The sequence below is a fragment of the Dipteris shenzhenensis genome, chromosome 11, assembly GCF_047967505.1.
Source record: "Dipteris shenzhenensis isolate YYH24624 ecotype China chromosome 11, Dip_SZ_1.0, whole genome shotgun sequence".
Taxonomy (NCBI): Eukaryota; Viridiplantae; Streptophyta; class Polypodiopsida; order Gleicheniales; family Dipteridaceae; genus Dipteris; species Dipteris shenzhenensis.
The window spans coordinates 20,911,592-20,923,826 of NC_141606.1; the positions used below are offsets into that span (position 1 = coordinate 20,911,592).

Consider the following 12,235-nt stretch of genomic DNA (forward strand, 5'->3'; position numbering starts at 1 on the left):
TTGGGAATGATTATGCCTGTGACGTTGTTGGCATTGGAGATGTGCATCTAAAATTCCCAAACGGTTCTAAATTTGTATTGCACAATGTGAGAGATGTGCCACAGCTCAGGAAGAGCTTGATATCCACTGGGCAGCTTGATGATGCAGGGTATCTCACCCAATTTGGTCATTCTATGTGGAAGGTGCTTAAGGGAAATATGGTTGTGGCCAAGGGCTGCAAATCAGGCACCTTGTATCCATTGTATGTTGAGGGTGTTGACGCTAATGTAATCCATGTGACCGAGCAGCCACACACTTCATTGTGGCATAGCCGGTTGGGCCATATAAGCCAGAAAGGAATGAAAGTATTGTCTTCTTTGGGTTACTTGCCGAGACTTAATTTTTCTGATTTTTCAGCATGTGATCATTGTATTTATGGCAAACATAAGCAATCAGCCCATAAAAAGGCTGGAAATGTTAAGCAAGAAGTCCTAACTTTGGTGCATACAGATGTATGTGAAATGCCCAACCTTTCTTTGGGCGGTGCCAAGTATTTTGTCACTTTTATTGATGATGCATCCAAGAAGATATGGGTCTATCCCATTAAGCATAAGAGTGATGTGTTCAAAGTCTTCAAGACTTGGTTGGCACTTGTTGAGAATCAGACAGGAAAGAAGCTTAAATGCCTCAGGTCTGATAATGGAGGGGAATACCTCTCAAGGGAATTTACTACATTTTGTGATGAGAAGGGGATAAAGAGGGAGTTGCCCGCTCCCTACAATCCTCCACAAAATGGCGTGGCTGAAAGGGCAAATAGGACCATTCAAGAGAGGACTCTTAGAATGCTCTCACAAGCAGGATTGACCCATGGTTTTTGGGCAGAAGCTGTTAAGACAGCAGTACATCTCATCAATAGGTCACCCAACAGGGCCTTGGATTTGAAGGTACGTGAGGAGGTGTGGTCAGGAAAGCTACCCTCTTACAAACATCTCAGGGTGTTTGGCTGCCAGGCCTTTATGCATGTCAGAAGGGAAATACGCAGCAAATTAGACCCAAAGTCACGCAAGTGTATCTTTCTTGGGTATGGTGACAATGGAGAGATGGGCTACAGGTTGTGGGACCCTGAATCTCACAAGATTGTGAGGAGCAATGATGTGATTTTTCGAGAAGATAGGATGCAAAAACAGCCTATCAATACCATTGGAGTGAGAAGAGTTATTTTTGAGGAGGAAGGACCTCCAGGACAACCACAAAATGCCAATCAAAATGCTGTCCAAAATGGTCAAAATTAGCAGCCACCTCCGGCTTTTAATGCTCCATATTATCCTCCACAGGAAGAGCCACAAATGCAGCCTGAGATTCAGCAAGATGTGCTTCCAGAGCAGCCTGTACAGCCCCAAAATATGCAGGAACAGCAAGCAAATCAGCCACCTAATCAAGATGGTTGGGTTAGGCGGAGCACCAGGGTGTCCCGGATGCCTGACAGGATTTTTCCAGGGGTGAATGCACTTGATGATTACATCATGATGACAGATTGTGGTGAACCCTCGTGCTTTAAAGAAGCCATGAAGAGGGAGGACGCAAAGAATTGGCAGAAAGCCATGGTTTCAGAGACGCAATCTCTTGAGAAGAATCAGACATGGAATCAGTGCAGTTGCCTGCAGGCCAGAAAGTCCTACCATGCAAGTGGGTTTATAGGTTGAAGATCACTCCAGGGGATGCTAAGCCCAAGTACAAAGCAAGATTAGTTGCTAAGGGGTTCAAGCAGGAAAAGGGAGTTGATTTTGATGAAATCTTTTCTCCTGTAGTCAAGATGACTACATTGAGGACTGTTTTAGCTTTGGTTGCTTGTCAGGACATGGATCTTGTCCAAATGGACGTGAAGACGGCCTTCCTTCATGGAGACCTTCACGAGGATATTTATATGCAGCAACCAGAGGGATATCAAGTCAAGGGAAAAGAAGGGCTTGTATGCAAATTGTAGAAGAGTTTTTATGGGCTCAAGCAGGCACCCAGAGAGTGGTATCACAAGTTTGATGCTTTCATGAAAGCACAAGGATTCAGACGGTCTGATCATGATCATTGTCTCTACACTAAGAAGGCAAGAGATGGTAGTCTTCTTATACTCATTCTTTATGTGGATGATATGCTTATTACTGGGAAGTCATCTATTGATATGAATGCTTTGAAGGCAAAACTGCACAAAACCTTCGACATGAAGGATCTTGGTGATGCAAATCACATTCTTGGTATGCGGATTGTGAGGAACAGGTCAAAGGGTTTACTCTATCTTTCTCAAAAAGAGTACATTGGCAAAGTTCTGGAGAGGTTCAATATGGATAAGGGGAAGGCTTTGAGCACACCCTTGCCACCATATTTGAAACTCAGCCAAAAGGACAGCCCTCAGTCAAATGATGAAAGGGCTCAGATGGCCAAGGTTCCTTATGCTTCTGCATGTGGCAGTGTGATGTATGCCATGGTTGCTACTAGACCAGATATTGCCTTTGCAGTGGGAGTGGTCAGTAGATATATGGCTAACCTCGGTAAGAGGCATTGGGAGGCAATTAAGGGTATATTGAGATACCTTAAGGGGCCTCAAGATGTGTGCATATGTTTTGGCAAGCAAGATGCAGAAGTGCATGAATACACAGATTCAGATTATGCAGGGCATGCAGACAACCGTAAGTCCACCATGGGCTACGTGTTTACTTTCACAGGTGGTGCTATTTCATGGATATCCAGGTTACAGAGATGCACAGCATTGTCTACCATGGAGGCAGAGTATATTGCAGCCACTGAGGCTTGCAAGGAGGCCATATGGCTTTCACGTCTGGTGGGAGACTTGGGTTTTTCAGGGGATATTCCTTCTTTGCATTGTCATAGCCAGAGTGCTATTATGTTGGCAAAGAATCCGGTCTTTCATCAGAAGACCAAGCACATTGATGTTAAGTACCACTTTATTCGTGAGGTATTGCATGACAACTTGTTAGAACTTGTCAAAATCCATACTGATGATAACCCTGCGGATCTTTTCACCAAGATCTTGCCAGCAGAGCGGTTTGCACATTGCAGGGCACTGATGGGTGTTGGATAGGCCATATCTCATGTTTTGGCCTTGTACATTCTATATGTACTTGCTGTTATTTCTGATTTTTTGAGGCACATTGCCTTCAGGTGGGAGGTTGTTGGGGTTAAGGCCCCGTGCCATCTCATGTACACTCTTTTGTTACAGGTTATAGTGTGAACACGGTTCACTTCGAACTGGTTCCACCCAAGTGTCTATCCTAATATATTCTTGAGGGTTGTGGTGTGCCCTTGCTTCTCATTCACACCCACCACTCTTGTGGTCTTGGTCTTGCTCTCCTCCACTCGCTTTCGCTTCAGAATGATCTCAACTAATAAATATTCTTGTGAGTAGGCTATCTTAGATGATTATAGGCTTCTTGGGATCTGCCGTGATCCCCTGGGCCCTTGACAAAGACTACATGACCTCAATATTCTATTTCTTTCTTGAAGCACTCACTGTTCTTAGGATTGAGGAAAAGCTGGTTTTCTGGAAGCAATTGCATAATGTTGTCTAAGTGTTCCTTATGCTCCTTAATAGTGTTACTATACACTAGGATAACATAAAAAAGAACACTAGAAATTTAATGAGGTATGGCTGTAAAACGCTCCTTATAAGTCTTCCTGATGTGACAGGAGCATTTGTCAGACCAAAAGGCATTAGTAGAAATTCACAATGGTATTTATGAGTAGGAAAGGCACTCTCTGCTCATTCTCCTTGATGATATCCAGATATAACTTGCTGAAATTGTGCCTCTTTCAGCACATCAAGTAGATAATTCAGTAGCGGTTCTTTGTAAAGACTCTATAATTATTGCAGAACCATCTTTCTTCCATACTAGTAGCACGAGTACTGAAATTGAAAATATTGGGTTTTATCAATCCCTTATACACAAGTCAAGCATCGCTTTACATCCGATTCGTTCAATAGGGAGTCTACATGGAGGTGGAGACCTAGGTTCTAGTTTGATAGAATGATTTCAGTATCGATTATTTGTTAGGACTCTATAATCGTTGCACATCCTAAAAGAACCATCTTTCTTCCGTACTAGCAACACTAGTACCGAAATGGAAAATATGGGGTACACTGAACCCTTTATCCAAAAGTCAAGCAATCTGTTGCTTGACATCCAATTCATTCAACAGGGAGTTTACATGGAGGTGGAGACCTAGGTTCTAGTATGATAGAATGATCCTTGGTTGACGAATGGGCATATGAAAGGTAGAATCATCAATAAAACGATCATCGTATGGCCAAAGGAATGTCAGCTTTCCCCTCTCTTCAGGAGCTGAAGGTTGCTTCCCATCCTTTAAGGCAGATAAGATGGCAACTGGCATCCTGTTTGAAGCTTGCTGATTTATGTAGAACTAATGGGTTGAATGGGAAGAACATCTTTATCTCCTCGAATAAGGGTCTCCTCCCTTTATGAATGAAACTACATTGATGTGTATGAGAATTGATTTAAGCAAATGTCACAACTCTAAGATTTGCACAAAACCATATCCACAGCAAGCAAAGGAGCCAACATTTTGCATCTTTATGCTTTTGAACCTTGAAGAAAACTCTCTTCACAATGCAAGTATCTTCTCCTTCATTTCCTTCAAAAGCTCTTGAAAGAGTGAATTCTTATGGGATGAGGCTTCGCATGCATTATCTTGATGACGCAATCAATAATTAGATCATAATTACCACCTTTGTCAAGAAGAACTACAATCTTTTGCCCATTAACAAATCATAAACCTTAAGAAGGATCATATGGTCTGGATTGATGAGTTGATTGGATTCCATAAATAGTGGAAGAAGGTTTACCGTCTTCTCTTAACAAGGAGGTAGATGCTCCCACCTGCTTTGTTCCCTTTCTCTCCATGAATTTTGACTTGACAAGCAACACTAGACACTCACAAAATGGATGACCAGCTGCCTTTTTGCACCCAAAGCACCTCTTTGCTAAGGATTTGTTCTTTTCTCTCTTTCGACATTGGTGGCATCAAAACATACGGTTGGGAATTATCTTTCCTTGCTGTAGTATTCACCGCTTTGACTCTTTCAGTTTTAAATGAATTTTCTAAAATACTCCCCTCTTGAAGAGCTAGACTTGTTAGGAGTGCAAGGATTTATAGATACGGAGGCTTCATTGGGGGAACCAAACCTTTTCGGATTCGATTCTCTCCACAATGTCAGCAAGCTTGATAGCTTGATTCAAGGTGTTGGAGCAAACAATTCAAGTTCATAATTGATACTCAGCTTGGGATTTGTTGTGTACTTAATGTCTTTATCTTTCTTACTCATTTTCCTAAATTCGAAGGGAAGTCTCAAGCACGTTGCATGAGGGATCAATTTATATTTTCACCCTTCAAGCCTTGCTCCTCTTAAAACTACCAGGAATTTTTTCTCCATGTGTGGGGATATTATACTGCTTGCTGGTGAGTATTTGTGTCTCTTTTCTATTTGCTTAGGGTATGGCACTCTAGTCCTTATGGTCCTCCTGTTAATTTTTCTAAAATGCATTTTGATTCAAAGAATGTCCTTCCATTCTCTCAGAATCAGGGCTCAATATGATTTCTACAATAAAAGGTGTATACTATAGTCAGTGGTATGTACATATCCCATGGCAGAGTGAAAAAGGCACAGCTGAACAAGACACCATCTGCATATTGTTAAACCTTTTTATGTCTGTGGGGATTATACCTGTTCACGTCTTCACTGGCTGAAAGGGATAATACCTATTTATTACATACTACCAGGCGGGCTTACGTAGCTATGCCAAAGCGTGTTGTTGTGATAAGCTGAAATTGTGTGTAGTGGAGCGAAAAGATTGGAAGCTATTTTTCTATTAATTATGGAATATATGAATTAAAAAAGAGAGAACATGGATAAGGAGAATGAAGGCTGTGGCAAACTTCAGGCTGTCTAAGTCAAAATTTAACTCTCTTTCTTTTCTCTTGAACTGGGAGAAAGGAACTCAGGATTTCCTTGTTTAGAGCTGTTTGATTGGTCTTGAAGCCTTTGTGACAGTACAGACTCCTGCGTTTGTCTGCAGGATACTGACCCCGGAGTACGGCTTTGTGCATTTACAACTAATACCCATTCTTGTCGGATTCTTCACCTACAAGGCAGCAACTGTCGTTGAAGTATTCAGAGATATTTTGCAAGATTCCTGATAGATAGGACTACTCTGAGCATCTTAAGGGTTTTGTTAGTGACGCTAAAGGCCAGCAGTGCAGTGGGCCAATGTTGTAGTCTAGCAATAATTTATTTATTTTTCATTATCTGAATGTGGGATTGTTTGTTTACTATACAATGTATCCAAAGAAAAGCATCCCCAATGAAGATCAAAGATTATCTTTCGCTTCTGGTACAAGGCAAGGTTTGTTTTTCTTCTAGCCTTATGTTGCTTTTCCAGTCCATTTTATATAGAATAGGTGGCTTCGTTGGTCAAATTTGGTGTTTAGGTGTTAACAATTTGAATTGACTGAATGTGGGTTTTATTGTTGCCAGTTTGAGTCAGATTCGATTGAAGTGATTAAAAGGGAATATTTCCCAGCATGTGTTTTCATGTCGCTTCCTTTATCTAATCGTTTGAATCTTTCCTTTAAAGCGTTGTACTTGTGTTTAGCTTATTTTTAAGCTCATTTTTCAGCCTACCTTTGGCTTATTCTCCTGACTTCGTTTTATGGAGGAGAATGAGGCTGTTTGTTTGTATTCCTATCTATAAAAAATGGTGGATCAACTAAGAGTTTGAAGATTGCATATGCATGACCACTCTTTCTACTTCGTTCAAAGCTTATTCAATTACTCGGTTGAAATTGTTTGTCCTCAAAATTTTGTAAGCATGCTCATGGTGTGTTTAGATTCCAGCGATGCAATCATCCTTAACCTTTCCTTTCAAAGCAAGATTTATTCTTATAGATTGCCAAGTAAATGAATTCAAGTATATAATTTTGAATAGTGGTGATCTTGAGATTTTTTGTGCGCTAAGGGAAGCATATTTTTGTTGCATCTAACGTCTATCCTATGTTCCATCTTTGCCCATTGACATGGAGAGATCATTGCTTCCTTTCAATGCGTGATGTGCACTTGTGGACTGTTTTGAGGTGTAGAGTAAATGCACATTCGATTAAACAAAACATTAAGGGAGAAGGGGAAGGAGGAGGAGGAGAGGGGGAGGAGGATGATTATTTGAGTGAGTGTTTCGAGCTATTTGGAGAGGGTGAGGGATTTTTGTGAGAATGAGGACATAGAAGAACAGGAGGCAGTGGATAATATATAACGGATACGTGATCAAGTTTAGCTTTAGGCTTTTTAGGGCATCTTTTAAGGTTAAGGTTATAAGTAGCAAACCTTTCCTGTTACTTGTTTTAGCAAAATTTTCAAAATGCTGCATTTGTTGAATTGTCTTCACATTTTGTGCATATAGCAACTCCAAATTGGTTTTAAATTCAACGGTCTCCTCTCTTGCCCAGCTATTTATATATAAGAAGTGTGAATACTTTAAGTTTATTACAAGGCATATCTATGAAATCCTAAACCCTAGATCCTATATCCTAAAACCTAAACCAACATGTTACTTGAATTAGTAAATTCTCTTGATTCTAGCAAGAGGTGGTTATATCCTAGCCTATTGCTTGAGGAATAGGTTGTCTTTATGTTGAGTTGGCATGCTCAAGCAACACCTTGGAGTGAAATTAAACTTGTAGCTTAAAACAATAGAATCTCTTGATTACAGCTATGGGTTGTGTTGCAAACCAACATGTTGCTCAAAGCAACAACTTGTCTCTGTTGTGTTGTATTCAATCTATTGCTCAAGAAACACCTTGGAGTGAAATTAAACTTGTAGCTTAAACTAACTAAAAATCTGGATTTGTATGACAAACTAACATGTTGCTCAAACAATAGCTTGCCTCTTTGTTATGTTGCATGCAACCTATCGCTCAAGTAACAACTTGGAGTGAAACTAAACTTGTTGTTTTAATCGATAATGTCTCTTAATTCTAGCAAGAGATTGTGTTACATGCCAACCAACAAGTTAGTTAAAAGACTCAGCCTAAGCAATAAGTTTGATGCAACCTAATGTCTTGCTCAAATTTGATATTTTTAAAAATTATGCTAAAATCTTGGGGTTTTTTAAAAACATATTGCAAGAAGGTATTTTTACGGTAGGTAGCCTAGAGAGCAGTTTTCTTTTTTGGAGCCCTTTTGAAGCCACTAGTCACAATTATAGAGAGTGATCCTCATGAAGATCTAATGGTGTGAATCTTATGGATTGCTTTAAGCCAATTAAATTACATGTTCCAAATTTGTGGTCCTAGCTTTTGGATTTTGATGTTTCTTCTCAAGTGCGTTTTTCGACATGACATACGTAATGATGCAGATCAACATTAACAAGGTGCAGATGAAATAATTTGAGGATGGCAATTATAGCATCATGGCTTCGAACTTAATAAGAACCTTTTTCAATTTTTGCTTTTCACTGTAGAGAAGATTCAGGCCCCAAGAGAGGATGCAAGAATCAGGTAGGATCTTGTTTTTGGTTCGTCTTTACTTACTTCAATGACAGAAGCAATCACTAGAAGAGCTCTCTTGTCATCGATAGGAGCTAGAGCTTGTCAATGTTGTTAGAGTCTTGACAATTGTGCCTAGAGTTGGAGTTTGACGATTGATAAGGTTTTGCGTAGCCAACTATCATGATTTAAGGGGAGTAGGATTTGCAATCTCTGAATCTGAGGTTTCTTCTTTGATAGTGCCACAAATATGCCTATGATAGTTGTGGAATGCAATGTCGATGTCAACACACAGGACCAAAACTCTTGTACTCCCCTTCACAAGGCAGTTGATGCTACTCCTTTACACAAAGCTGCTAGGGCGCGTTATATGTCTCCTTGAAAGAGAAGCTAATGTGTACACAGGAGATGAGAAGGGGACACACGCCTACATGTGGCTGATGCGGAGAGGAAGGTGAGAGTCATGAAATGTCTGATCTGCATCACGGTCAAAGTCACAAGAGGGTGAAAATAGTGTAGCACTCGTGACATAGAAGAGTTGCTTGCCCAGGTTTGAGCTAATGCTAAATGCAAAACATGTGACCTATCGAATGATGAGGGACGAACGGAGTGGAGGTCCATATGACATCAAGAGCAAACATAAAAGTTGGGCTTAACAAATCACGTATTGAGACACCAGTAACACCTCTCTCAATTGCTCTAGAAAAAGGTTTGGATGAAATAGGAAGCATCCCTCTCAAGATGCCAAGATTCTGATGCCCAGCATACAATCAATGAGCTCAAAAACATAGCGAGGACACAGCTTAGGTTGCTCAAAAGGTCCCAGAACTAGGAGGAGACGTAGGGGAGGAGGTGGAGAATGAGGCATTAGGGTTGGAGGAGGATCCGAGGGTAGGAGGTGTAAGGTTAGGAGGATGACATACGAGGAGGAGGAGGTTGCATAGGAGATTAGATTTTGTATGAGGGTAGGAGAGGAGGGGGTGGTGTATGAGTGGTTGTACGAAGAGCATATGAGCTGGTAGGATGAGCACACGAGGCTCATAAGAGGAAAAACCATTGCATTTGTTGGCTGGATATATGTGAAAACACCTCTAGACATGACTTTCTTAAATTAGATGGAGCAAATGGATCTAAGACCATCGAGAGTCGTTGGCGTGTCATTCAGCTTATTAACTTTTGGTCTCATGGATGGATGGGATGTATGTTCGTGATTGCTGCTTGAGATGGACGAATGCATTAGGATAATGTAAATGTATCACAAGAGCGTGGACTCGGGTAAAAAATAAGGAGGGAGCAAGATTATGACAGTGTAGGTCAATGGGCGAATCTTACCCCATATAGAGTTATAAATATTAGTCCTGCTACCACTTTTCGAGTGAATTTATCAAAGTTGAGGCTCTAAAAATTAGCCCACCTTTAATTTTGGGCTAATTTATCAAATTTAAAGCTCTAAATATTAGCCTAGCCAACTTGGGAAAGCCTCTAAATTAACCCTTGGGCTAAAATTCGCCCCTAATTTTTTCTCTAGCATGGAGGGGAAACCCATTGATCCACCTACTAATTGATGTCTGAAGTATTGGTAAAATAAAGGGTTTGCAATTCCTCTATCAATTTCAGCATAGTTCAAAAATAAGGTGTACCATACTTTAATACGCCTTCTCTTTTGAACTTATTTTTCCATGTTTGCAAAATGCGAAAGAAATTTACATAATTGGTGCGTGCAAGATGCTGATTTGTCAAATCGTAATACGAATACAACTATTGACATTCAATAATATTCTAGTATCTTATCCATTCATGAGACTTATTCTCACTGTCAATATTCTTGATGCTCAAAAACTTGATGCCTAGGGAAGGGCCCGTCCTCTCAGATTTAACTCTTTGGGGGAAGGAAGCACGTCGTCGCCTTGCCCACACACTATGGTTATAATAGTTATATTATATGTTATCATACATATATTTTTAATTACTCATTCATGTAAAATTGCATGTTTTCAATCTAAATTCTTACAACATTACTCTCTTTTATTGCATGTTCTAGATGCGAGGGAGCAAAGAAAGCCAAGTACGATGCAAGATCAAAGGATGTCAACACCTTTATTCATATGGTTTTACGCCATGTCACAATATTGTATAGACTGCAACGAGAATGAATCATGAGCGCTTGCCTTATTCATGTATTTGTTGGGCTTCAACTCCCAAAAGGCACAAATAATATGGGCATCACCAAGTCAGTAATAAATCATTGGCCGTGACATTTTGCAAGGAGGATGGGGTCCAAACGAACCCTGTGTTGTCATTCTTTTCCTTTAAAATTTTGATAAATGGTAGAAATTGAGTTCAATTTCAAGTTACTAGTTACGTGCTCCACGAGCAAATCTAGTTTTTCTCCAAACCAATTTAGGATTCAGGATGTATGGCTAAGAGTTAAGGGTTTAAGATTTATGATCTAGGGTTTAGGATATATGGTTTAGTGTTTAGGGCTTAGGGTTTAAGGATTTATGGTTTAAGATCTAGGATATAAGATGGAGCGTCTAGGGATTAGCATTTAAGATCTAGGATTTAGGTTCTAGGGTCTAGGGTTTAAGATTTAAGGTTTAGGATTTAAGATCTAGGATTTAGGTTCTAGGGTCTAGGGTTTAAGATTTAAGGTTTAGGATTTACGATTTAAGATTTAAGTTCATGGTGTGGGGTAGATCTAGGATTTAAGATATAGGATCTAGCATTTGGGATTTAGGATTTAGGGTTTTTAGTGTTGAACTTTGGGGTTTACGATTTGAGTCTAGGGTTTAGTATATAAGATTTAATCTTTAAGATCTAGGATTTAGGGTTTAGAATTTAATTGAGAAAGTATTTTTTTTTCATTTGATACAAAAATTGACGATTTCTGGGATTAAGGATTGAAAGTTAGAGACACATTATGTAGACTTGTGTTTTCCCTAAGTTTCTAATCTATTTTCCTAAAACAAGTATTCACCCTAATAGAGGATGTAGATCTAGTATTATACGAGAACAATGAAGTGGTAGTCTTTGGATAAATACGTAGTCTTGATGAGTATGCCATTTTCAAGATTGTAATGAGAGAAGATGTATACTTATAAATCACCAATTTGATTCATATCCATATGGAGAATTTGAAACATTGAGTGATTTGTTACAATGCGACATTCTTTATTTAAAAGCACATAGAACCCTTTAGGTTTAAGATGAAGTCATTCCAAAGACATACTTTATGATGTCAAGAAAACTTAATTGTGAGGCCAAAAAAGTTGAGATGTCTTGCTCTGGAGAAGTATTAGCGATTGGCATAGTCAAGGGCTATGCTCAAAGTCTTCTTTGTTGGTAGGGATATTTAAGTAGATAAGTGAAGGTGTCATTCAAAAAAAAAAGGAAAGTATATCACATTTATAGGTCCATAATCCTGTTAGATCAGGGTTAGCTTCTTGAAATCAAAGCTGCCCAAGACAGTTTTCCTTTTTTGGGGGGGAAGGGGGGCAAAATGTTGTTTGTATATATTGATATTAAAACATATTTTGCAATGTGAATCCATAGTTCATCAACCTCCATAGAGATGCATAGGCAAAAACCAATTCGGAGCAAACAGATGAGTCACAAGTTTAAAAGCTTTTACAATAAAGAATATGAGTAAATCAAGTGTAGGGATGTATGCATGTTTGGTTGGTACACTTTT

The 12,235-nt window shown here is 39.6% G+C and overlaps 1 protein-coding gene across 1 annotated transcript in view; it reads left to right on the forward strand.

Annotated features, from left to right (window-relative positions):
- The window catches only part of LOC147896754 (ATP synthase protein I-like protein), a 36,347-nt gene extending 29,943 nt beyond the window's left edge, over positions 1 to 6,404 (forward strand). The window contains exon 9 of the mRNA XM_087381618.1: positions 6,084 to 6,404. Coding sequence (XP_087237744.1) covers positions 6,084 to 6,204 — 121 coding nt within the window. The 3' untranslated portion in view covers positions 6,205 to 6,404. The remainder of the gene's footprint in view (positions 1 to 6,083) is intronic.
- Positions 6,405 to 12,235: the final 5,831 nt, after the last annotated feature.